The following is a 26311-nucleotide window of genomic DNA, read 5'->3' on the forward strand; positions in this document are numbered from 1 at the left end:
TCAGTTGATGATATACGAGCCCCCTCTGTCCTCTGTTCTTACTTCCATTAAATATCTGTGTATTTCTTATTAGTTGGCTTTTAATGAAACATTGAAAGCCCATTACTGTTTGCTGCATCAGTCCAGTTCCCCCACTGAGATGCTTATCTTATCTCTGATTCATGCTTCTTCAAATAAACAAAGGTGATGAATGAGCTTGGGTTTTTGTTGGTGTTGGTGGTGTTGGTGGTGGTGGTGACGGCGGCACAGATGGATGAGGAGAGCTGCACAATAGAAGGACAAGATGGGTGTGAAGTAAAGCCAGGCATCTATTTTTGCCTTGTGATTAGAACACGTGTGTTGAAGGTTAACTGTAAATGCAGATGTTAAGCGTGTTAATTGTTGAACTGGCATTGTTTTTCCAGTGAGGCTACAGCAAGCAGATGGTTAACTTAGCTTTAAGTAATGACTGGCAACAGGGAAACAGCTGCTCCAGCTCTGTCCAAAGGTAACAAAATGCACCTCTAAAGCTCACTAATTGAAATGTTATCTCTTGTTTGTTCAGTCTGTCGAAATGCCCAAATGTAAAAACTTCAATTCACCCGATGACCTCATATTTAACAGATAAAGTGGTATCAATCGTGTTATATAACTCCACCGGGGAGAGAATAAGCGTATTTCACAAAATGTTTAACATTTGGCCTGTGGAGTTTTCTTTTAAATAAGCAGAGTTTCTGTTTACGCTCAGTGTTACCAAAAACTCATTATCCTTGAGGTCTAGCAAATGTATTGAATGCAATTACTTTCTAATAAAAACATTACACAGCTGATTTTTAGGTATTTTAAATCCTGCATTGTGCATCTATTCGATCTATTTTTACTGACTCAACCTAGTCACCAGAAAAAATGATGCCACTGTACATTTCTGCAAACCACGGATACGTTACATTTGCATGATATTTCTCCAGCAGATACATTAAACTTAAGTTACAACAGTGCTCTGGTTAGAGTGTGGTTAAGTTTAGGCACAAAAAACATTTGGATATGGATAGGAAAAGATCATGTTTCAGCTTTAAATACCCCATTTGGGGGGCACAACCCTCTGTAAAAAACAACCTGCTAACAGGTTGCTACGAAACACCCATGACTGGAGTCAAAAAAGCTAATGGAAAACACAGATGGGTAGACATTTGACCTCTCGCTAAGCCCCGACCCTTTGCGATGGTTCGACAAGCTGTGGGAGTAAGCATGGAGCCCACACTAACTAACTCCCTGAAGAAATATTATCATATTTTTGAACGAACTATACTGTAACTATAGGCTACAGATCACAGTGTAAAAGTGAACCACCACATCACTGCTGATCACCACCGAAGACAATGAATATAAAGGGAAACTTTGCTGATATTGAACCAGCTGTGTGGCAACACAGTGTGTGCAGATGAACGGTATTTGGCTTCGCCCCTGTGACGCTGCCAGCTCCTGGACCTCTGCCGCCGAACAGGAAGTCAAACAACGATCATCTGCACACAGTGTGATGACACACAGCTGGTTGAATATCAGCCATGTTCCCCTGCTTCCCTTCACTGGTTCCTGTACAGCAGGGTTGGCCTTTTTTTCACTGTTATAATCATTAAAAGCAAAAGCAGCATGTGTACACATTCAGTAGGCTATATCTTCAGTAGCTAGCTAGCTAACTCTACACTTTCCAGGGTTTGATTTTGGTTTTGGAACAGGGAAGAAACGTATATCTTTTTCCAACCTCTCCAGGTAACGAGTATCATTAATACACGACGTGCCCCAGGCACAACATTTAGCTCCAAATCCACAAAACCAGCCTGAAAATGAAGGAAATCTGAAATGATTGCATTAGAGTCAATGGAGCACAGCTGTGTTGTTGTCGGACCCTGGTCTGAGCCGGCCTGATTCTACAATATGATTGGCCAGTCTGCGTCCTGGGGCGGGACTAGTGAAGGGTCAATTGGAACCTATGAAGCCACTGCAAACACAGTAATGACTTGCTTAAACACAACCGGTTTTGCTTGTTGGTCTCAAACAGTAGGCTGCAACTTGGCAGCCATCTTGCCTAGATGACACATCATCCATCACCCCCCCACCTCCCAATGACTATGTACGAATGTTGATTTGATACGTAAAAGACTAATACCAACATTTTCATATTGCAACTGGGCTGACTTGTTAGCACTAGTGACTCTTCTTCTTCGCTGCTTCTCTTGACAGATTGCTGTGTTTCTTGGCACGTTACCACCACCTGTAGATCAGAGGAGTAATGTGATTGTGTGCATGTGTATCCTTGTGCATGAGAGCAAACAAACAAGTCATAAAATTGCTCCATAATGCTATGAGTGGTCAGACACTCCACAGGGCGCCTTTAAGATTATACCTCTTTAGCTGCAGCCCTCCTAACGACGTCTCTCCAGTGCACAAGAACAAAACTCTCACCAGTCTGTGCTTTCACCACGTACTGTATGTGGTCCATTCAGAACACCATCCATTTCCCCTGCAGTTTGAAGAACTGCTGCAGCTTGATGAATGATAGTAAGAGGCAAACTAAAGCCAAATGATTTTCACCTCACTGACAGTTATGGAGAATTACAGTGATACTCCTGAACCTTGGGTCTCATATCGTAATCTATGAGTGTGTGTCATGGAGATGAATGGTGATTATATTGTGGTGTATTGTCCTCTGCAGTGAGCGCTAAACGATGTGATGATGACACGCGGCGTAAATCTGCCTCAGCTGTTGCTGCGACCGAGCGGCGCATGCATAGCTAACCGCGTGTGTGTTTACCTGTTTGACATGCAGAGGGCAGCGCTGCAGTAATTAATGACTAGCTGCTAAACGGTGCTATGTGTTCCTACATGGTAATGAGAAGGCATCGATGTGGGTCCAGGCGTGACAATCAGCTCAGCGGAGAGAAACCGTGGGGGACGCACAGGTGACACCCGGGTCACACAGGCCTGGAGACAACTGTCTGGATATCAAAAGGATTTCTTGTGGGACTTTTCCACCATTGTTCCATAGAACCATAATTCTGCCAGCATGTATGTCTGAATCAGCATGGTGGCATCGGCTTTGTTGTTTCATGGTTGTGTGCTTTTCATTGTGGCTGCAGATTATAATAAAGAGTAATTGGAAGATCTGACACAGATTCCTATGACAATTATGCAAATGCACACAACAAAAAATTAAATATCCTTTAAAGTAGTGTGATACCATTGGAGCGCTCTCCAGCAGTCACTGGAGCTTTGATAAAGAGAGATTGTTTTCTCCTCAGTTGGAATTGCAGCTGGTTATTGTTTGAGTCGCAGCATTGTATCCGACTGGCTCGCCTGGCGACGATGCAAATCCAGAGAGGTTTCATTACAATACAACTTATGGCCTTTGTGTCAGAGCGAGAGCTTTTACTGTCAAAGCTTTATGCATTACAGTATCCTCGTTGTGGTAGTTATTGTCATCGCACCATTCAACTTAAACGCTCCTGCACTCCCACGTGAACTAATGACGATGCTCTCTGCTTGTTGTTCACTTCTGCAGAGCTGAAAAAGTTATTACTGTCACACTTAGTAATCAATATGAGCCAGCCTGGATGTTATGACAAAAGTCTGTCTCTCTCTGGATATTATAGAACCAGCCGTTACAGTATTCCTCTGCATCTAATTTTCACATCGCAGAGCACTCGGCTTTGCTTGTTGTATCCTGCATCAAAGGAAATAAATCCAAGTTGGCAGCAGAAAGTTGTCTGATGATTTTAAAGTCCAAAGACATCCCTGCATTAGTGATATTGCTGCTTTTCACAAAGCTCCGTTAGCAAGCTTCAAAAACACTCATCACTATGAATGAAGAGATGCTCCATATTAATTTATATGGTCCATCTCTGTTTTGCCATCCCATCAGTCTGCGTGAAAAACATCAGCACTTCCAAACTTTATCAAAGTGTGCAGAAAATCAGTCGTGGCTGCCGCTTACGGCGGCATCGATAAAATGAAATTAGTGTTCTGTCAAGGTGACGGTGCACCATATTCCCCACAAGCCCCTATGATTCAATTTTCAAATGCAAATTAAATTTACTTGACAGAACATCTGATTCAGTCATGTTGATAAGTGAAGTGATTCCGTAATGTTGGTAATAAACTGCCTATATGTGGCTCAATCAGTCTCATTTTTACCATCAGTCAGCATTTGATTCACTGTTTAATAATGATGCTGAAGCTGGGAGCTTTACATTTATGTATATGTGTTCTAGGATGTATCTTTAATGTTTATGATTTTGCAAGTAAGTCTCCCCAAAGTGAAAGTAGATGCAATTTCCCCCTTCATACTCAATAATGAGCTTAATTAAATAGCTTTGGGAATGCTGGAAAAGTCCCCCGATTCCACGCTGTCAGATAACATCACGCAGAAGGTCGTCAGTCATGACGGTAAACTTTGCACATTTCTCACAGTTTCCATTTTTGTTTTAATTTTGAATTGTTATGTTTGTTTTATATCTACAACCATGTTATTTGGCCGCTGCCTGTCTCGGCCAGGACACTTTTGAAAAGGCGATTCTTAGTCTCAATGAGTCTTTAACTCCTGGTTTTATTAAAGGTAAAAAGGTAAAACAATACATTCATGCTCATAAGTCAGGTCATGATTTACACCAAAGTGGAAGCAAAGGATCTTAATGTTCCAGACTTTTTGGGGAGGTAAAGCTCGCTCACTGCTCTTTGCTGGTCTGTTCAAATATTGCTCGTTAGTTTGATAAAGGTTATTTTAGATGCACGAACCCCTCTATTCCAGTCTCATTTATGATTCAGTTTGAGAAAACTGGTGAATATTATGGAAAATCTCACCATATGATGATTGCCACATCATCCTATTTCTGGATAATGTGTTTCAAAATGTCATCCATCAATGGTCACTTGGTTCTAAAAAGAATTCCTCAGGTTTTTGGGTTGTAGTACAAAAACATTGATGGCACACAAGAAATCTCGGCAGCTCATAGATATATGTTTAAAATATTTATAGCGGACATAGTTTGTGTATCAAAAAGTCTGTCTTGGCCAAGTTGTGTCATGTTACCTGCAGATTTGACTGTGGCCACTATTCAAAACCTCTGCAGGCTTGATCACATTCTCGTGTAGCTGATCAACCAGAGAACCAGATATTTCAAATGAAATGCTAATAGCTTCTTTGCATGTGATGTCATACATTGGTACTCTGTCCAGATGGCAGGCAGGCAACCGGAGAAAAAGCCCTCCACAACACTGCACAAATGCTTATGATTTGCGTTGTTTATGACGGTGCCAATCTATCAAGTTAGTAAAAAAAAAAAAGGCCACTTGATGTAGATGGAGAATAAATAGAAAAACTCATCAAGAAACAGCAGCAGATGTGGATCAAAACCCTTTTTCTTTAGTATGGAGAAGCGGAGTCGACTAATTTAAAGTGTAAACATTAAAGCGTTGTGTTCAGCACGCCTCGAGTTGGATGCAGTAACAGTGTGCTGTAAAAACACAACTTCTTCTCTGTGTTTTAATAGTTTCACCAGACCTTTGGGAACGGTTGACCTAGTAGGTAGAGAATAGTGGCTAATGTTAGCTAATGTTAGCTAGTAACGTTAGCCTGACTGTGGTGCATCCATGCACTGAGCTGAAATCAAGTGGCATCCTCCAGGGCTTAAAAACAAAGGCAACACGTAATTGCCAAAAACTGCAGTTCTTTGAACCGCCACTTGAGGCTGGGTCCAAATGTCAGTCAATCCCCATAGAGTCCCATGTTAAAATACCAGCTTTACAGCAGAAATGAAAATGTTTACAGCCTGGTACAAAAAGCAGTTTTCGTCTCGATGTCTAATTTCCTAGTATATGACAACTGTATAACTCACCCATTTTAATTTTAGTAAGGCTTAAAGTTATAATACATAAAACATAATTAAGTTTGGGCCTCTGCGTTAGTCATCTTCGCCTTCTCAGTCAAGTCCATCCCTTCGCTCCTTCACAGCGCCTGCCCCTCTTCCAAATATGGTCACTTCTGGCTCCACAATACTAAGATGGCGACGGCAGAATTGCTCAACTTGAGGCCCAAAGTGGGAGCGCACAAACCAATGGGTGATATCATGGTAACTACATTCATTATTGTTAGTCTACTTTGTCTCACCTGGCCAAAAACAAGAAGGCAATTGTTTCAGTTGTGGGCTGAACCGCACATGAAAGACTTATTAGCCCATTGGACTCCTGTACTCTTTCATCAGCTATTGTGTAACATTAGTAATGTTAGGACACAAATCATTACACAAATCATTTAAGTTCCTTCGCTTTGTATGGATCGCATCCACATTCCATTTTCTGATGATACCAGCTGCCTGTAGGTTCATCCGACCCTTTTACATAGTTGTGTTCTTCTATTTCCAGTTCACACAGTATATGGATTTATCACTTCCTGCCCTCCGTCTTAATTTAAAGTGTCATGATAGTCACATGATTGCAAACAAACTATTAATCAGATCACCACCGATGAACCATGGGATTACAGAGTCTGTCTTCTCTTCTTCTCCATGCTCCTCCATGTTTTATATAATCCTTTACTTAGGTGGAATGTGTTAAATATCACAGGTACGGCCTGTATGCCTCTCCTCTTTTACCATTTCCCTTGTGTTGTGTTTATGCACTGAATGCGTTCTAATGTGAAACTGTTTTATGTGAAAGTGCTCATGCTGCTGCGTCGACCAGGACTTCCTGGAAGAAGAGATCTTGTATCTCAGTGGAACCTTCCTGACTACATAAAGGATAAATAAATAAATAAATAAAAAATAAATAAAGCTTGCCCATCAGCCTCTCAATCTTTCAATTTTCTGCCATGGTGAAAAGCACTTAAATTTATCGCTCCATCTGTTTATTACATGCCACCTCCACTTCCTTCCCTTCTCCACCCCCTGGTCCTCCTCTCCTCCTCTCCTCCTCTCCATCTGTGTATGTGTGTTCTCAATAACCTTTAAAGCCGTCAAACTCCTCCTGCAAGTGCCCTTTATGCCCTCCACCAATACCGTTCCAGGGTTTTTTCTTTGTGGAAGCAAAATAGGCAGTGATTGTGATTTTTAATTAAATTCATCAATTATGAGCTTGTGAAACGCAGACGTCGTGTCCCCACAAAACCAAGAGTTGTAAAGTGCAGAAAATGATAGTGCCATGTTTGCAGTTTCCTGGACAGAGAGAGCTGGTTGTCTGTTGCCAATTTTAAAACTCTTTCCGTTGCGCTTGACCTGTAATTTAAAGTACAAGAAATGGTAGCCATATTTCTGTTAAGGGGATTGATATCCACGGGGCTGTCAGCCAGGAAATAAAAAGAAGCCTTTACCCTGAAGAAAAAGGGGCCAAGGAGACCTTCGGTGTGAAAGTACATTAGGCCTAAACTGCCAGCGCTATCGGCTTGTAGCATGGAGAAATATCAGCTCTGTTGAGACTGGTGTTAGTGTGTGTGCATGTGTGTCTGTTTTATAGCGACTGAAAGACATTAGCTGTAACACAACTGTTCAGGTGTCGAGGAAGACAGAAATAGCCTGCCGCAGGTCGAGAATTTCCATCTGACAATAAGTTGTTTATGTCATCGCGTAAAAAGCTTTTCTGTGATTATGATTCCTCTCGCCGTCAGACTGGAGTTCTGTGGAGGAACAGGTTATTGATTTCTCCTGACATCAGTGCTAATTTCCTCTTTGGTGATCTGTTGAAATCACTGTGAGTGACGAGCGATTGGAGAAGTGCTCCGCGCAGCCGCCTCTTGTATTACAGCTGCGTTCAAACGCAGTATCAGAAAGATGTGAATGTCGAAGCAGCAGCTTTTTGACGTGATGTCGTTCTTTTTTTTCCCCTCCCTCTCTTTCTCTGTCACAGATCACATTCTTCATGCTGCTGTCAGCTGTGTGTGTGATGCTAAACCTGGCGGGCTCCATCCTCTCCTGCCAGAACGCTCAGCTGGTCAACTCTCTGGAGGACTGTCAGCTGGTGAGACCAACTGGACATTAACCCGTGCACTCTACAACTTTATACCCGGCACTTGAAAAGTGTGGACGAAAAGATGTCCATGTTAATGAGTCATTTAATCAGGCTGTCAGTTTGAGAGGCTTCAAAAAGTTCATACTGTCTAAATATATACCAATCAGCCACAGTGTTAAAACCACTGACGGTTGAAGTGAATAATGTCAGTCATCTTGTTACAATGCAGTGTTCTGCTGGGAAAACTTGGGTCCTGATATTCACGCCGCCTGACGCGCACCACCCACACAAAGACTGTTACAGACCACGTACCCCTCCTCAGTCCCATCGGTACTACCTGATGGCAGTGTTCAGGAATGGCCCGAGGAACATGACTCAGAGCTCAAGGCCTCAACCTGGCCTCCACATTCCCTCGTTCCCAATCTGATTGAGCATCAGTGGGGTGTGCTGGTACCCCACTTAAGAACCCACGGGACTCAAAGGATCCAACGCTCTGGTGCCAGACACCACAGTACACCCCCAGAGGTCCTGTGTCCTTGCCTTCTCAGGTCAGACGCCTCACTGTGGATGGCCACTGCCATCAGGGAGTGCTGTTGCCTTGAGGGGGTGTGCTTGGTGTGTAATATTGTTTCGCTGGGTGGTGCATTAAAGTAGCATCCACATGAATGCCAAGACCAAGATTTCCCAAAAGAACTTTGCATTGTAACAAGGTGATCAATGTCAGATGTCTGAATCTGATGATCCAATATGCATCAAACATTCCACCCCTTGTTCTCTGCAATAACACACACAGACATCACACAATCATAGACGGAAACTTATTGTTTCCAGTGCTACCAGTATCTCAGACTTGACTTTTCATGGTGTGGATTTGCCAAAATGTTAAGAAATAAAGGCTTAAAAGATAAAGTAGATTTCCTGAGGCTCAGAGTGCTCCATCAACAGTGGCACCCCCAGATATTTTTCACAGGGAAAAATGAAAATCTTGGATGGCAGATCAAAACCAACAGCCCTAACTGAACTTCAGGAATCCTTTTATGCTGTTGAAGTTAAGAGGCTAGTTGCAAATTATGTCAATATAAGAGTTAAGGAATCGCACACTGATATACTTTGGTTTCATATTTTACAGTTGATGTTGCTAGTCATGTGATATGCATAGACTAATACTGGTACAGTTAATACCTTGAGTTCCACAGCAGTCCTGTATTATGTATTCATACATGTGTTAGGCAATTCATTGTTCATTAAATAGGCTGGTTGTCCTTTTCTTAAAACACACAGCTTTAATTTGAAGGCGTTCATTGATTGTAAGGAACAAAACATTTACCCGGAGGAAAGGTTGTTAAGTTTAGGGGATACTCATGGGTACCCAGAAGCCATTTTCATTCAGATATCTTGAAGTGAGAGTTAAAGGGAGCCCTTTGAAAATAACTAGACCAGGTGTATCTCAGCAAAATTTAGCCTAACTTTAGAGCATTATTTCCCAACACATTAGGTACCAATGGATGTCTTAATGTCGTCTAGTTTCACGAGACCACGATCCTTTGCACTATCTTAAAAAATGAGTGTGCCATAAGCCCCTTTAACACGGCCAGATTTTCCGCGAATGTTGGGCCATTTTGCCGGCAAGCTGCGAGTGTTTAGACACACACAGCTAGATTGGTGAATTGATCCGAGGTGCCCAATTTTCCGCCTCGTAGGGTAGACATATTGACGGAATCCTTTTAGTTTAAACAGAACGAGGTGGCCTTCCGCAACAGGAAGGGCTGTTGAAGACTTGTGGGAGGAGCTGTTGATGACGCCGCACGTGCGAGCCACTGGCGGTGGATAAACAGGAAACCGCTGATAGCAGGAATTAGCGAGCAGCTAGTAGCAAGAGGGAAACGCAAACCTGACAGACACTGTAAAGATGAGCAACTGGGGAGACAAGGAATTGTGCGCCCTCGCAAACGAAGAGGCCATTAACCATCAGATGACGGGGACGGTGAAAGATGGGCCGACTTACGAGAGAATCGCCGAAGAACTGACCAGCCGCAGCTTCCCTGCCACGTCACTGTTTATGTCACACGCTGAGCTACACGTTTTGTTACTTGCTCACGCCCCACATTGCCCCGAAAAAGGCACATTCTGTATAAACAAAAGTAGGTAGGCAGCATTTTGCAGCACTTCCCGATTTTGCTTTTATACTGCCAATGCTGAAAAAAGACTGATTGGGCTTTCCTGCAAATTTGCACAATTCCTGTTTAAAAAGGGCTAATGACTCCAATTATTCAGCCTCCAATTATTCTTTAGCCAGGGTGGGTCAGCAATTGTATCAGGGAGGCCATGGCCCCCCCACCACTGTCCATCAATATGATTTTTATCATATCACTGACACTCTTCTATATATCCATTCATGTATGAATATCTGCTGTAAGTTAAAAAGCTATCGACATAGAGCTAAAAACATCTACAACAACAAAACTAGAGTGCCACTAACTTGCCAGAGGATGGGGTTGCTGAGCATCCTAACATACTCAGTATATACAAAATAACAGCACATGGTATGGATCAAATAACTGACATGTCATCCTGAACACATGTAGTGACTATGCCATAAGCCTGTAAATCAAAGCCTGAGATTGGTCCAAGACTTGAATTTTGTTGTTTTGAGTAATAAGCATGTGTTTATTGTCGCCTGCATGTGAGTCCGCATTTAAATTTATAACTGTCGACACATGGCAGGCTGACAGACGGCACTTCTGCTCCGAGCAGGCTGCAGAACTGAGTCAACATCAAAAGTGAACCAAACTATTTGTCTGTTAGTGACTAATGGCTGGTGATTATCACATCCATCTTTGCCAGAATAGAAAATAGCTAAAACACAGATAAACAACTTTTGAAAGCACTGCAGCCATTTAGTATTGCACCGCCATAAAGTTTCTAGACTCAGAAGAGACAGTTTAAAAAAAGAGGGCTCAATATCAAAGCAGCAGAGACTGAGATGGCACTCGCACAGATAGATACATTAGAGAGGCCAGCACACTCCATCAGGAGGGCTTGTTTGATGGACAAACAGCTTTTCCCCCACCCTTTGAGTGTGGCAGTTTGGAACAAATATACACACTATTTTCTTTTCTTTTCTAGCATGACTCGATTTTTAGTTTGGAGCAGGTTGAGTGGATTTGAAAACAACTTTGACATAAGGTTTAACCTTTCTCAACGTCCCCACATTGTACCTCTGGGCAACGTTTGAGTCTTTGAGTAATGGTGGGCAATGTTGCCATGTTTTTTTAAGGTTAAATTCATAATGAATGGCATCTGTCACATATCCGGTGTTTAAGTACTACCGTGTGAATGATGCATCAGTCCTTCCCCAAAACGCTGAATCCTTCATTTCCCAAAATGCAGCCAACAGCTTCTTTTTGTTAGACCATCTGTTCTCTTGTAATGCCCCGGTATTTCAAACGCCATAACCTCAATTTTATACACAGGTCTTGTGTTACAGATTTCTTATTTTAACCTCCATCCCTCGTATTGAGTGCACTATTGCCCCTCGGAGCAGAGTTACAAAGTATGGTTGAGATCTTACCCTGTGAAATGGGACAGCCCTTCAGGACCCTGATATGTCATCTGTGTCATCATTGGTGGTGTTTGAATAAACAGACTTAACTATGCCAATAATGGTATTATCACAATGACACTTTTCCATTTCTCTGATGCAGAGAGAGAAGCAATTTGTTCATAACTGCAGTTTCACGCAATCAGTCAACAAGTCAACAAATAAAAAAAGAACTCTGCTTCATTACCAGGCAACTAGTGGTGCTCTGTAAGCTAACGTTTGCAACCCATGCTCCTATGTACCTGCTAGTGTGCACTGATATTAGAGGAGCGAAAAACAAGCAACTTCACTGCTGGACGTAAGTTAAATTTCGGGCGACATATGTCATGAAAAGGGGAAGAATGCAACATGGACATATGTCACGAAGTGACTCACACATTAATCAGCAATGTTATGTTATAAAGAAAAAGACCATAATACATTGATATGACAAACTATGGTTATCATATTTAAAGTCTTTATTATCAAAGAAAATGCATTTGTAGGTTTCTTTTGTTGCTCATACAGCCATCTTGCTGAAAATTTCTTGTAACTATCAATTTGGAAAGTGCCTCTGATAAACCTCAACTTAGAGGGCCATGCAGCCCTTACACTTTACCCCACCCCTCTATCCCAGCAAGAGTCGGGACACCATACTGCTAGCTGTGAACATGCATGCAAAATGGAGGGCAAAGTTCTAGGGGATAAGGGTATATTGAGATTAAGCGTGTCGGTGAAGATTCTCAGTCATCCAGGTCATGGTAATCTTAAGTGCTATATTGTAGGCCACTGGACTTACTTGAGTTTCTTGAAGACGTTTCGTCTCTCATCCAAGAGGTTTAGAACTGAAGAAGCCTCTTGGATGAGAGACGAAACGTCTTCAAGAAACTCAAGTAAGTCCAGTTTCCTATGATATAGCACTTAAGATTGAGACTGAGCCGTAGTCTCTGAGCCAAAGTGAAGATAAACCCTGATGACATCAGATGTGATGAAGTTCCTCCAGAGCTACTGAAGATATTACACAACTGTTTTCACAAGCTGAGCCAAACTCTGAGTAAAATTGACGGAATTACCCTTTAATTGGATCCTAAAAGGGAACAACATCGAAATTAAGAATTCCAATATGTTATTTCCATGGCCAAAGAAAGTTCAGTAATATTTGGGAACATAAGCTAATCTCTCTCAAAGCCAGAAACCAGAGAAATAAGTCTTAAACTTGTGATGTCATAGAGCATTAAGTCTGGAGCTGCTCCATAGACAATGAATGGAGCGTTACCCACAGAATGTTTGTTTTCTTTTGAGATTTATTCTATTGTAGTGTGTAGTGTACATTCCTCTGGCTGCTCTCACTGTCATCTGTAACATCTTTCACCATTTATTGCTCCAGACTTTAAACCCTATGACATCATAACTTTGAGCTATAGCGCTCTAGCTTTTGATTTGGGAGAGTTGTTCATGCTTACTAATATTTTTGGACTGTTTTAGACCATAGGAATAACATATGAGTTTTGAAAGTGGGTGTAGTTCCCCTTTAATATTTTAAAAGATGTTTTTTACAAGTGGTTTTCACCAGATAGAAACATGCTCTCTACACCCTGGCAACTCCAACAGCGGTGTTAACACATGGAAAACAGCAGAGCGCACTTCAAAATAAGTGTATTAAGCTCTTCCTCCGTGCAGCTGGTGATCAGAAGTAGTTGGACACAGAACACTCAGTCTTCACATTTTCATAATGAGATGCTAAGCTGATTTTTTAAGCTGAATTTACAGCGCCAAGGTCTTCTATCTTTTTCATGACTGAAGACGCCCCTTGTGATTCATCCAGCAACCAACCCACTAACCCGACCGCTTCCACTTCAGAAGCAGCTTTTCTCCTTACAAAAGTGGGACCAGCCACGTAGACCAACTTCACTGCTTTATGTGGCCCCCCAGAGACCCTCCCCCTGTCGTGACTGAAATGCTAACGTTCCTCATCTCCTCTCCCCAATGTAATTAACCCATACTTGTTGGGTTCATGTCCTGCTTTCTCTCAATCTGGGACACATAGCAGAGGTATGCTCTACCTCCATCCCTCCCTGGGTAGCTGCACATATTTCACAGCCACTCTTCTTTTGTTGCACACTTCTGATCAGCCACGTGCAGCGCGGTCACAATAAATTCTGTACATGTGTTTAGTCTCTCTGTTTGACTGTGTTCTCCTAAAAATACACTTCAAATCGAGTGTATCCTCCACCAAATTAAATTTAACAACAACACATCAGAACACCAAGCTCAGGTCTGATCAGTGCATCTGTCTGTGTGTGTGTGTGTTTGCGCGTTTGTGTGTGTGTCTGTGTGTGTGTTTTTGTGTATGTGGCGTGCATGCATGAGTGTGGATGTGTGTTCTCCCCTCCTCCCCCCCAGCTCAAGTTTGACAGCGATGGAGTGTGTGTGTGCTGCGAGCTGCAGCAGCAGAGTTCGAGCTGCAACAACCTGGGAGAGACGCTGAAACTGAATCCACTGAGGGACTGCAACACCATACGCCTACGACTCAAGGTGGGCAGGCGTCAACGTGTGTTTGTGTTGTGCTGATGGTGAGAGCTGATGATGTTTTCAAGTGTGAAAAACACATTATATATAAGTCAGACTGTGTTCAGACTGCAGGTAAGTTGAGGTAACTTGTAGAATCCTTTTAATACGGACACAGTGTGCTATATGTACTGTTTGGGTTTTCTAGATCAAAGAATCAGTGCCGATGTATCCTTGTGCTTTTTACATCATAGCAAGTTTTCATCGCTGCGTGATATTTTCTTTTGCATCATCGAAAACGGTTAATGTTGATTCATGCAGCCTTTGGCTTTAACCAAACTCTGTCATGTCACAATTGCATGTGACTGTTTGAAATCCACTTGAGAAGCCAGACTGAGAGACATCTCCAGGAAATCAGTTTTATTCAAACAGCAAACCAAATTGTGTAAATCTGATTTGCAAAATTGAATTCTGTGTGTTTATTTATTTGTTTTTTTTTTGCAATCCAGAGATGGAAGTATAGATGTGTGGAGACAAATGCTCAAACTACTTAATTTCTTCTGCAGATATTACCATTCATGATTTTAGTTCTCCATTTTCTGGCACTGCCCTAGGGGATGGCAGTGCCAGTCAGCTGAAATTTTGTAGACAATCAAAGTCCCGAGATGATGAAGTCTGCTGACAATGCTTGTCCCTAGACTTTCCCTCTGGCATCACTATGAGGCTGACCTGTGTTTTTGTCGGGTAGATTGCCGTAAAATTTGGTCCAGACATTCATGTTCCCTTAAGGATGAATTTCACCTGATTCCGAGGTCTGTTTTTTTTTGTTGTTGTTGTTTAAGAACCTAGATCTCAGGCTGCTTCTAATAATGCTCATTGTGTAAACAGTGTTGGGGGGTAGCATGTTAGAGGAATATATTATGTTTTAGCAGTAAGAAAGTAATATATTGCGTTTCCAACAGGATTTCAGGTAATGTTATTACATTTACAAAGTCACATAACACGCTACCACCCGAAATAAACTGTCTATTGTTTTAATTTTTCATTCAACCACAATGATCTACACCACACCAATTTTGCCAGTGCACCACCAGAAAAAATGTTCCCTGAGGGTTGTTGTGTGTTGTCATGTCACTTCATGTCGCTACATTATAGAGGGGTGGCGCTGGTAATAACGTTAACTGAAATCCTGTTGGCAACATGTCATTCTCAGAACCCATCGGCTGTATTCGGCATCTGACTTTCGCCAGACAGCGATACAGCCTCTGGGGGCAGCCCCCTGATTTTTTGGCATTCCGGTTTGATTTGGGCGGAGGAGGCGAATTTCCGTTTCCGACTTCCGTTTATATATAAGTAAATATGCTGAACCATTGAGATGGATTCAGAGTTTGCAGTGACGCCAATTATGTTCTGCCTCGTTAGTTCACCGCACGGACCGTTTAACCTGGCAACAACTGCAGCTGGCTCAAACGTGATTGGTCAATATCACGCGGACTACAAACAGCCTACAACAGGAAACCAGGGCTCTTCCGCTCTTCTTCCGGAGGCAAGATCTCCGGGGTTTGCCTACAGACTCTACATTCACTGAATGTAGAGTCTGTATATAGAGACTAGCAATGTGTTAAATTACTTTGTTACTGCTAAAACATAATATGCAAATGTAACGCATTACTTTTGTACCATGATACCCCCAACACTGTGAGAGTAACTTGCCCAGCACTGAGTATAACAAGAAAATCATGCAAGTAAAACAACGTTAATCCCTGTTTGCCTGAGACTAGTGCTACATGGGGACCAGTAATCTGTAGTAATTGCAAGGGTCATCTGTCATCTTAACTCCATGCAAATTTGCCTTGTCCATAATTTGTCAAGCATAAATTCCATAGCAAATTATACTTCATATGATAGTATTAGTCCTGTGCAAACTGGCATCTCTGTGATTTGGGGTCATATTGTTATCTTTACGCAGAGCCTTGACATCATATCTGGGGGATAATGTCAGTAAATTCGAGTTAAATACAGACCTCGCTTATCTCATGTGACTGAGCCGCATGAAACACAAACGTGGTGTAATCTCAAAATCACATGGTAATTGGATATGAACTTGTATAGAGACTTTCTAGTCACCACTCAAAGCACTTTTACACTACTTGTCACATTCACCCATTCACTGGTAGCTGAGGCTGCCACACAAGGTGCTGCCTGCTCAGTTTAACAATCACTCACACTCACACCCTGATGGCACAGCCACCGGGAGCAATTTGGGGTTCAGTATCTTGCCTGGGGATACTTCAACATATGGACTGGAGGAGCTGGGGATTAAACTGCAGGTCTTCCGATGAGTGACAGCCCGCTCTATCTCCTGATATATGATATGTAAAAAGGAATAAAATGGCGCAGAAGTTAAAATATAGGGATGAAACATAACATATATACACACACTAAACAAAGGTTAACAAGGTAAACATTATACCTGCTGCCAACATGATGCTGACATATATCTTAAAGCACTGCCTCACAGAGCTGCTAACATGGCTGCAGACTCTACCACAGCACTCTTGTTATTTCTCTTATCAGATGTTATCATCAACTTGAGTAAAAGTCAGTAGTCATTCAAAAATAATTGTCTTTCAATTGCTGAAATCTTTGAGTCTAAACCGATGTCTCCAAGTTCCCCCTCTCACTGTGGAATGTATCCCATGTGAGAACAGCCGAACAACGTAAAATAAAAAGCACTGAAAGCGTTCAGTCGCAGATTAATTGGGCAGGAAGTGGAGAATGGCAACAGCATTTGTCTTTCCCCAAGAGGCAGACCTCTTAGTATGCAGTGTGTATCCGGCCTGGGCTGGCTGTAGTTTGCGAGTGCATGATCTCGGTAGATTATCTTGACTCAGAGTGTCTGCAGGAATGATATACAGTATGTGCTACTGTGCCTTTATTGGATAATGACAATCATATCCATTCATTTTATGACCCTGATTGATTATAAAACATTGATAACCAAATAAAAGACTTCATAGGATGAAGCATGCATATGAAAAGAGGAAAGATCAAGCACATTTGTCATTTTGATCATAGCTCATTAAAACAGATATGGGAATTGGTGCCGTAAACCTTTATTAAGTGCCAAAGTGGTCAGATGTGTTGAATTATGTCTAAGACGAAGCTGTCATAGCCGAGTCCCAAGAGTCCTCGGCCATTTCAGATAGGCTGTTAGGCTGTCGCTGATCCTAATGAACTCATGATGCAGCTGCCATATAGTTCCTCCATCACTAAATTACATAGCATATCCGGAGCACAGGATTATCACAGCAGGTACACTGAGTATTAAACCACCCGCAGCTCCTCTTTGTTTTAAAGTTTTGTTTTTAAAAAGCACTCAACACTATCCATGCTAAAATGTGCCATTCACTCTTTGCAGACACCTTTAATTTCCATCCCATTTTTTAAACTTACACCGCCCGGGGCCGTAAATCATCAGTGGGAGTATTGAGATAATTTGTGATTTCCTGTGAGGGGGCGGATGTGTAACCTTGCCGTGTACCTCACTAACCTGTTTGGCTCAAGGCAAGGTATCTTCCAGAGGTTAAATATCTGGTGAGCAGGCATGTTAAACACCTTCTTTTAGAGGTGTTATTACGTTTCTTTGCCTGGCAGAATTTATTATGTCATTATGTACATTGTGGTCACAAGGGAAATCACAGAAATGCACCGTCTCACATCTGCACAGCAGATGCATTATCATAACAAAAAGTAGCCCAGATGAAGCTGTCATGAATATTTCTTGTCTTACTTAATGTGTGCAGGTCGACTTGGGAAAGCTACGTTTACGGTAATAAACCATCACTCCCTCTCTGCAGGGATACACATTGTACAAACCTCTTCCCGAGTGCCTCACTATTAGTCGCCTGTTGCCTGTAGTTTTTGTGATGTGTGTGGCGCTGTCTGCTCTACTTGTCCCAAATCAACGATTGATTTTGTTGAATCTGCGAGAGAAAACTATCCTACTGGTAATTTACCCTCGAGGATCAGTCATTTCCCCCATTCATCGCATTTTCTGCTTATTTTTCTCCTCTGCCTCGTCATCTTCAAGTATTGAGACCACATACTGACAACATCCATCCACAGCACTGCAAAGCCATGTTTGGTTTTCAGTACTCTGCCAGGTGTTTATATGTTTGTGACAGATTTTGTCACTGCAATAACGTCACAACTGTGCCAGAGGCAGTCATGAAACTTTACAGGTGTGTGGTTGAAATGAAAATGAAGGCTGAGTTCGGAGATGTATGTGGTGTGAGCAAGGGGGCTGAAAGTAGTAGAGTAGGAAGTTGGGAAGGAGCCGTTGGCAGTAGGCAATTTGAGGCTGGACGAGGGGGGGGACCCTCCATCGCCATCTCCCAGGTCTGGACTCATATGTTGTCCTGTCTGGACTCAGACCTATCTATAAATTATTGAGAAGCATAAGATTTTGACAGAATGTTTCTATTTTACCAGCGCAGCATTGTAGCACTGGTTTAGCAGACCGGCTGCATGTGTTCCATCATCTCACGTGATGTTACTCAGCCAATTAAATCTGTGCATTGCAACTCAAGTGGGTGAGATACACACATAGGAGATCGACAAGAGGCAGCAGTCTGAGAAATAAGAGAGTAAAAAAAGTAATTTAACATGGTGTGTTTTAGAGAGAGAAAAGCAGATGGCAAAAACAGATATTTTAATCAAGAATGGACAAACTCTTACGTGTTTATTTTTTCAAAACCAGTGTGTCTCATTATATGTACTGAGACTGTGGTGATTATTAGAAGTGGTAATGTGAAGCACCACTACGAGACAAAGCACAGAGCAGCTTTCAAGCAAACATACCCACTCAAACTTAGGATACAGAATCTTTATATGGCACTGAATCATTGAATCATTAGACATTAGGTTAAACAAACTGTGCACTGGTCATTGGCCCCCTTACTTTACACCCCTGGCTTATAAAAATGTGTGTAGTTAAGATCACAGTGAAGGCCAAGCTCAAAAATGGGTGTGGTCCAAACAAGGACGTAGGAAGTAGGGAAGGGGCCATTGCCCCCCACTTTACACCCCAGGTTCACATTCATTTTAATGCAGAATATATACTTCTGCGTTGAATCAACCCCGTAACCTGACGCACACCTCACCAGAAATGTAACTACACATTGCAGCAATGCAGACCTCCTGTCTATTTTTGTAAGATGAAACCATTTTCCTCAGTGGAAACGAAGCTTTTTTAACTTTTATTTTACAGATAAGAAACAATAAATTGTGAAGACAATAAAGCCTCTAAAAAATAACATTTTAAGTCTTGTGTGTGAGTTATCCTGGCTTCATATGAGCAGGGGAAATCTCAGCTTGTCACTAGGCTAATTTATACAATGTAAAATGCCTTAGGCTTGTGCTAATAATGTTAGCATGTTGTATTTGTTTGGAAAACGTGTAGTAAAGGACAGTTGTTTTGTCGGTGAACCTTGTGAGTTGAGATGGAGCTGAATTTTGTAACGTTACCTTTGTTAAATGTTGCTGTCGTCCCTGGCTTCATATGAGTAAAGGAAATGTCCACTAGCTGCAAGGCTAATTAATACAATGTAAAATGCCATAGGCTTGTGCTAATAATGTTAGCATGTTGTATTTGTGGGGAAAGTGTGTCAAGCAAAAGACAAGTGCTTTGTCTGTGAATCCTGCTAATCATAATGAAGCTAATTTGTGTACTTGAGTTTGAAATTGTTGCTATTAAGCCATATTTAATGTGTGTTTAGTGTGTGTTTTGAATCAACTAAACTTTGCAGCACTTCACAGAAACCCTGCTGCTGACTAGTGTTTTAGAGGTATAACTGCAGAGTGACACAGACACACTACCACACAAGTATAAATTCCGCTTTAGGTGCGGGTCATTGATCGTGGCTGGAGTGATCCCATTGCATGATGATCTCTAGCTTTACAGAGCAGCACATTGCACATTCTGTGTGACAGCAGGATAAAATCCCGACATAATTTCCATGTTTGTTTGTTGTATTATGGTTTTAGTTAGTTCCTGTATTTTCTCTCAAGTCAGCAGCCAGCTGGTGATCAGCTGTTAGTCTTTGCAGTGTATTCAAAGCTCTTAACATAAGACTTTAGGTGATGTGAGGATCATCAAGCTGTCTTTGTTGGCACTAGTTGTGAGGCCGGATGGTGTGTCAGAGCCCTGTAGGACTGATTAAGCTGTGTACCTTTGTCAAAAAGGATGGATATCAGCTTTTGATGGAGTATTAGCCTTCAATAATAACTTTCAGGCAGAAATCCAGAGGATAAATTGGGATTTCTTTTGATTAGGATGAGCTGTTTTCCTCCTGTTTATGTAGGAGGATAGACAGGGTGTGATCCACTCCAGCTCCAGGCTGTAAGAGAAAAGAAAACGGATCATTTTTGCATGTTCTATGTTTGGACAATTCAAGCTCTACAACTCTGAGATGAGCTTGTATGGAAGGTCAAGACTCTAGGTATTAGAAAAGCTTTTTCCTTTACAGCAGAGTCTGTGCATTTAGTACTTTATGAGAAGTGGCATCACAGAGCTACAACATCTGCTACTTCCTGTCATTGGAGGTTAGAAAATCTCTGAAGGGTTTTGCCAACAGTCTGGACTGACCTCCCTGAAAGTGCTGCAGGGCTTCTTGAGGGAAGTGCTGGGTTTTCTGCCAGATGCTGTAAAGAGCTGCTTGGGGATGCCAAAGACAGTGGAGGTCAGCGGAGACTATCAGCAGAAACTCCATGTTGGCTGGAGAAAGGCAGGGTGCTGCCCTTTGCTACTGTGAGCCTGTCATACTTTAGAAAGAAGCAGCTCGTGGAGGCATGTGTGTAGTTTGTGTCTGGTCAAGACGTTCACGGTTCAAGAGACAACGGTTGAGTATCAGTGATGTGAAAACCCAATTAGGCCCCCTGTAAGGCTCAGAGTGCGATACAATCTGTCACTATAGTGGTCAGACGAGGCAGCAGGTGTCACTTCCCAGGTGCCACTCATGTGTGGAGGCAGTAATAGTTGTCTTGATACAGGTCTTATGGGATCAATGACCACATGAGCACTTTTTCAAAGCATAACATTGAGTTTTAGTTTGGGGCAGAAAGTTTTCCATTTACTTCACTATGATAAAAGAGGGGCCTATGACTTGTTTGGATGTTTCATTACAGTGAACTGCTTTTATTGAACATCATGGCTCTTTTATTGTGATCAAAGACATGTTATAATTGTCTGGTCTTGTCTTGGCTGTCTGCGATGGCTTTATTTTCTTTAGTGGGTTTTAAGTTTCTACAAGTTAATTTTCAAAATGCAACAAGATTAATTCAAGCCTACAGCTACAAAATTAAAGAAGTGGCATTACTTTACTTGAACATGTTTTCAGATATTTTGCCTTTAGCACTAAATAATACAACAAGAAATACAATATTAAAAACAAAAAGGTTGAGTCTTCTCTTTCATTCATGTCAGTCTTCACACCTAATGACACACATTCAAAACTCTAAAATGGGGGACAAACTCATTTTAGTACATGGGCTGCATACAGCCCAATTTAATCTCAAGTGGGCCAGACAAGTTAAACCATAGCATAATAACCTATAGATAACAGTATCTCCAAATTTCCCCCTTTCTTTTGGTGTGAAGACGACAAGTACATTCTAGAAATGTTAAAAAACAAATGACAACCTGAGATGTTTTAAGAAAAATGAGTGTGTAGCCCAGCAGTCTGAACAGCCATTCTAGTATCAGATTATCTATGTTTTCAGGTTTGGTGGCTCACTGCTGCCGCCGAGTGGCGTAACTGAGCGATAGGAAGGGGTGGACTGACGAGTTTTAGTCAGAAGAAGACAACAGACACGAGTGTGGAGAGTTGAGCTTAGCAGCATCAGCAGAGAGCTGTTATTAGCACAAGACAATAGTTAACTACTTGTCTTTAAAGTAGAAAGTAGCAAAGCTACGTTAGAAGAGTCTTTTGACCGTGGAAAGAGAAGCCGTCCGACGCCGCGGAGGTTCCCGACCTGTCCGAGCGACGTGGCTATTGGATATCCCGGTGAGTTAGCTGTTAGCAAACACTGTGAATTTGCACATTGAACTAGCACGGTGAATTTGCATTCTGCTTGATAACTTGATAAAGGTTTATAACTTCGACTGTAGATTTATTGTGCTAAAAACCAGTCGATAAGCTGATAAGCTCATGGTGATATTACAAACGGTGTGTTTATTTTGGAAATGTGTAAATACTGTGAAAAATGCTAATTGGGCCTGTTGGTCAGCTAATTCAGCTAATTTAGCAGACTCAGTTTATGTTATGTGGTAAATGTGTGAATATATTCTTTGTGAGCCCTTTATATTAAGCATATGATGTAAAAGTTCAAGTACATGTGAGTGTAATGTTATGATGTGTGATACGAGGGATTGTGTGATACTGTGTGTGACTCAGAGATAAAAAGAAAAGGGAAAAGAAAGAGACAACACCCAGTGGACTTTTGATAAGGACAATTATTAATTTTTTCCCTGCACCTTTGTGCAGGCTGGTTTTTGTTGAGCTGTTCTACAGACTGGATCGAGCTGCTAAGCTGCCTCCATCCCGCCACTTTTGGTTTTCTCTCATCATTCTCCATCCCGGCTCCCTGGATCCCCAGTCATCATCCCCATCGTCTTCAGTCCCCTCTTCTCTATTTACCACACAGCCTTCATCGCCTGTAACCAGGATGGACAGTCTTTCTCATAAAGGGTGGTAGGAAACTCAAGTGCACTCACAAAGGAAAAACTTGGGTCGAGTGACCAAGTACTGACTCATACTCACCCTGTTGACACATTTTTGTTTGTTGAGATCTCAATATTTTATTTTTGTTTTGTTTTTTTATTTTGGTTGGGTCCCAACAATTTATTTAACAACTTATTTGTGAATTGATACAAGGTGGAATTTGGGTCATGTGTGTTTAAATTCTGTTATGCCCAATTGTGTACCAGGTTAAGGGTCCTTGTCACAAATATAAAAAGGTGAATTGAAGTGGAAAAAATTCATTTAAAGCTATTGTTTAACTTAAAGGTGAATACCAGATAAAAGTGAAACAAGCCGTTAAACATTGAAACAGAAACCAATACAGTGAATTGAAAGAGTTTAACAGTTGGTGTGAGATATTCTTTTTTTTTGGGAAGAAATAAAAGTGTTTCATTTACTACTTTACTGCTCTATTTTACTTTCAGTCTCCTCTTAGAACCTAGACATTAGACATACCTGCAGGGTTGGTGGAACACACGCCAGGTGGGTTACAAGTGCAATTTCAACAATATGTCTCAGTTTTTCCACATTCAGTCAGTCTTCTACTCACTGTCATTACAAATGCATTCTTCTGTTACCACACTAAACTAAAGTGAAAGCTACTGAGAAAGTAGGTTAAGATTTCCCCTGCCTTACAAACCAGTTGCAAATCAAAAGCTCAGTCAGGACCGTGTTCATAACAGAAAACTTTGGTTACGTTTGCAGTATTATATTTGGTGGCATGGCTCTGTTCTGGGCCCCTCTGCCTTTCCTCGGGCCTACGCAGAAAGCCTCCTCCACGCGCCTATGTGGAAAGCCTTTAGGCAGAGAGAGCACACCTCCCTGCCCTTCCATGCGCCTACATGGAAAGCCTGAGACAGGGAGAGCAGCAGCAAAGACCCCCCAGGAACAGAACTGAACGGCATCAATGACAAACAGAAATGACATTGATAAGTCAGACAGACACAGCATGAAAAGGAGGAGCTGGGGTGGAGGCAAATTTCAAAGTGGCTTGCAGAGGAAGCAGCAACAGTAGGCAGGCCAGAGCAGTTTAAATAGGGCACCCTGAATGAAATTTGCCAATTGGTTACATAGAAAGGAATCATGTGATCTATCAGCTGACTCCCTTCCATCAGTCAGCTGCTCCATCAGTTGACTGGGCTGTTTGAGATCAGCTGATGTAGCTGGGATGCGAGCTGAGCTTGACATCATCATCTTGCTCAATTTTTGGCAGACGATATTTTGCACAATGTTCAATATCTATAAATATGGCCATAATACTGTACTATGGTAAGGGTGGAAAAGCCCCTGAAACAGCATTTACTTACTGTTTAACTTGCTCCTAAAATCTCACAACTCTAAACTTTAAGAAGTGCATCAGTATTAGGTGTGCAAAGTCATCCAGTTGCCAGATTGAACCCTTTGGTGGGCCAGCTCTGGCCAGCAGGCCTTATGTTTGACACCCCTGCTGCAAAACACCACAACATACTTTGGGAAAAGGTTAGCAGCAATGTAAAGTGAATATAATTTGGTGTAATTGGGCAAAATATGCAAAAAACAGTGATATTAACCTTTAACGCTGCATCACTTGGAAATTTTACATCACTTAGCTCTGCTCTTTAATCTGCCAAACATCAAACTGCTGTAATTCTCACTAAACTAAAAGCTGGTAAAATCTCTAATGACTGGTTGTAATTTTCCATGTTTAAAATGTCAGGCAGACTTGTGCTCCAGCCTCAAGTTCTCCAGACTTCTCTCCGACATATCTGAAGAATATTAACTTTTGCAATCACCGAGAAGATTCACAGTCAAATTAGAGTTTGGATTCTAAATAGGTCTCAGTGCACCTGGGTCAGACACTGCATGTAAAAGGGAACGATTAAATTCTTTGCGCTGCATCCCCTATTGTCGTTCTGTTGAATGTTGTGTTGAGTATTTATGAGACACAGTGTACGTGTTTGGACACAAGACACATTTCAAAGTAAGTTCACAAGTATTCTGATAATAAAGTCAAATCAAATCAATCCAAAAGCGTTAAGGCAAACACGTATTAGTTGCATTTCATAATTGGCACCGCACAACATCAACTCCGCTGGTTCCAACTGGCATCATCTCTGCTTTAACATCCAGCTCACACAGACTTGATCTTTGGCAACTAGTTACTGGATATCAAACATGTTTGAAAAACAGTTGCAGGGCTGGCGGCTGATCCATTTTATATCACAAACTTCAAAGGGAGAGGAAGTGAGTAATAGGATCTGGTTGGCGAAAAGTCGTCTCCTTTAAAAAGTCAGGGTACCTGCAACCACACAACAAACCTGGTAGATCTCAGCGGGGGAGACGGCTGTCCTCTCCGCAGATTATCAGCAGCCTTATACATGTGGGGGGTTTTGTAATGTCACTGGTAATTATGCGCCTCCTGAATCTGGTGAATAATCTGTGCGACGGGCTGGAAAACACTTTGTGTGGTGACTGGGGAGCTTCATTCATGAGCCTGTGTCCACAAAGAATAAAAAAGCTGTAGTTAGGTTTTAATTCCAGTGCTGAAAGTCTCTCCTGTTCTTGTCTTTAAAGGTCCTATATTTTATGCTTATTTTCAGCTTCGTACTTGTATTTTGGGTTTCTATTGGAACATGTCAGCATGCTTTAATGGTCAAAAACGCTTTTGTTTCTTATACTGTCTGCCTGAATATACCTGTATTCACCCTCTGTCTGAAACGCTCCATTCTGCTCTGATTAGTCAGTGTTTCCAGGTCTTCTACATCTGTGCTCTCGGTATCTCTGCACTGTAGTGGCATGTTCTACCTTTATATAGTATAAATGTGACGCAGCATAGAAGTCCTGACACTCATTTAGAGACAAAAGTTTCTGAATACGCAAGCAAAAGACATGGAAATCTGACATTTTACAATATGGGACCTTTCGGGAATGATACCTTTATATACCCTTACCAGCCATTTTATTAGGTACACCTTGCTAGTACCGGGTTGGACCCCTTTTGCCTTCAGAACTGCCTTGACAAGGTGCTGGAAACATTCCTCAGAGATTTTAGTCCATATCGACATGATAGCATCATGCAGTTGCTGCACATTTGTCGACTGCACATCCATGATGCGAATCTCCCGTTCCACCACATCCCAAAGGTGCTCTATTGGATTGAGATCTGGTGACTGTGGAGGCCATTGGAGTACAGTGAACTCATTTACGTTCAAGAAACCACTTTGAGATGATTTGAGCTTTGTGACATGGCGTTACACCACCACCACCGGCCTGAAGTGTTAACACAAGGCAGGATGGATTCATGCTTTCATGTTGTTTGCACCAAATTCTGCCCCTACCATCTGAATGCTGCAGCAGAAATCCAGACTCATCAGATCTGGCAACGTTTTTCCAATCTCCTGTTGTTCAATTTTGAAGAGCCCATGTGATTTGTAGCCTCAATGTCCTGTTGTTAGCTGACCGGAGTGGC

The 26311-nt window shown here is 41.9% G+C and overlaps 1 protein-coding gene across 2 annotated transcripts in view; it reads left to right on the forward strand.

Annotated features, from left to right (window-relative positions):
• Positions 1–26311, forward strand: part of fam189a1 (family with sequence similarity 189 member A1) — a 151940-nt gene that overhangs the window by 108822 nt on the left and 16807 nt on the right. The window contains exons 3-4 of one of the 2 annotated variants that reach the window (XM_049564970.1): positions 7873–7983; positions 13925–14089. In XM_049564970.1, the coding sequence (XP_049420927.1) occupies positions 7873–7983; positions 13925–14089 (276 nt within the window). The remainder of the gene's footprint in view (positions 1–7872; positions 7984–13924; positions 14090–26311) is intronic. The other variant, XM_049564980.1, reaches the window with a different exon arrangement.

This window comes from Epinephelus fuscoguttatus, linkage group LG2 (genome assembly GCF_011397635.1).
Source record: "Epinephelus fuscoguttatus linkage group LG2, E.fuscoguttatus.final_Chr_v1".
Taxonomy (NCBI): Eukaryota; Metazoa; Chordata; class Actinopteri; order Perciformes; family Serranidae; genus Epinephelus; species Epinephelus fuscoguttatus.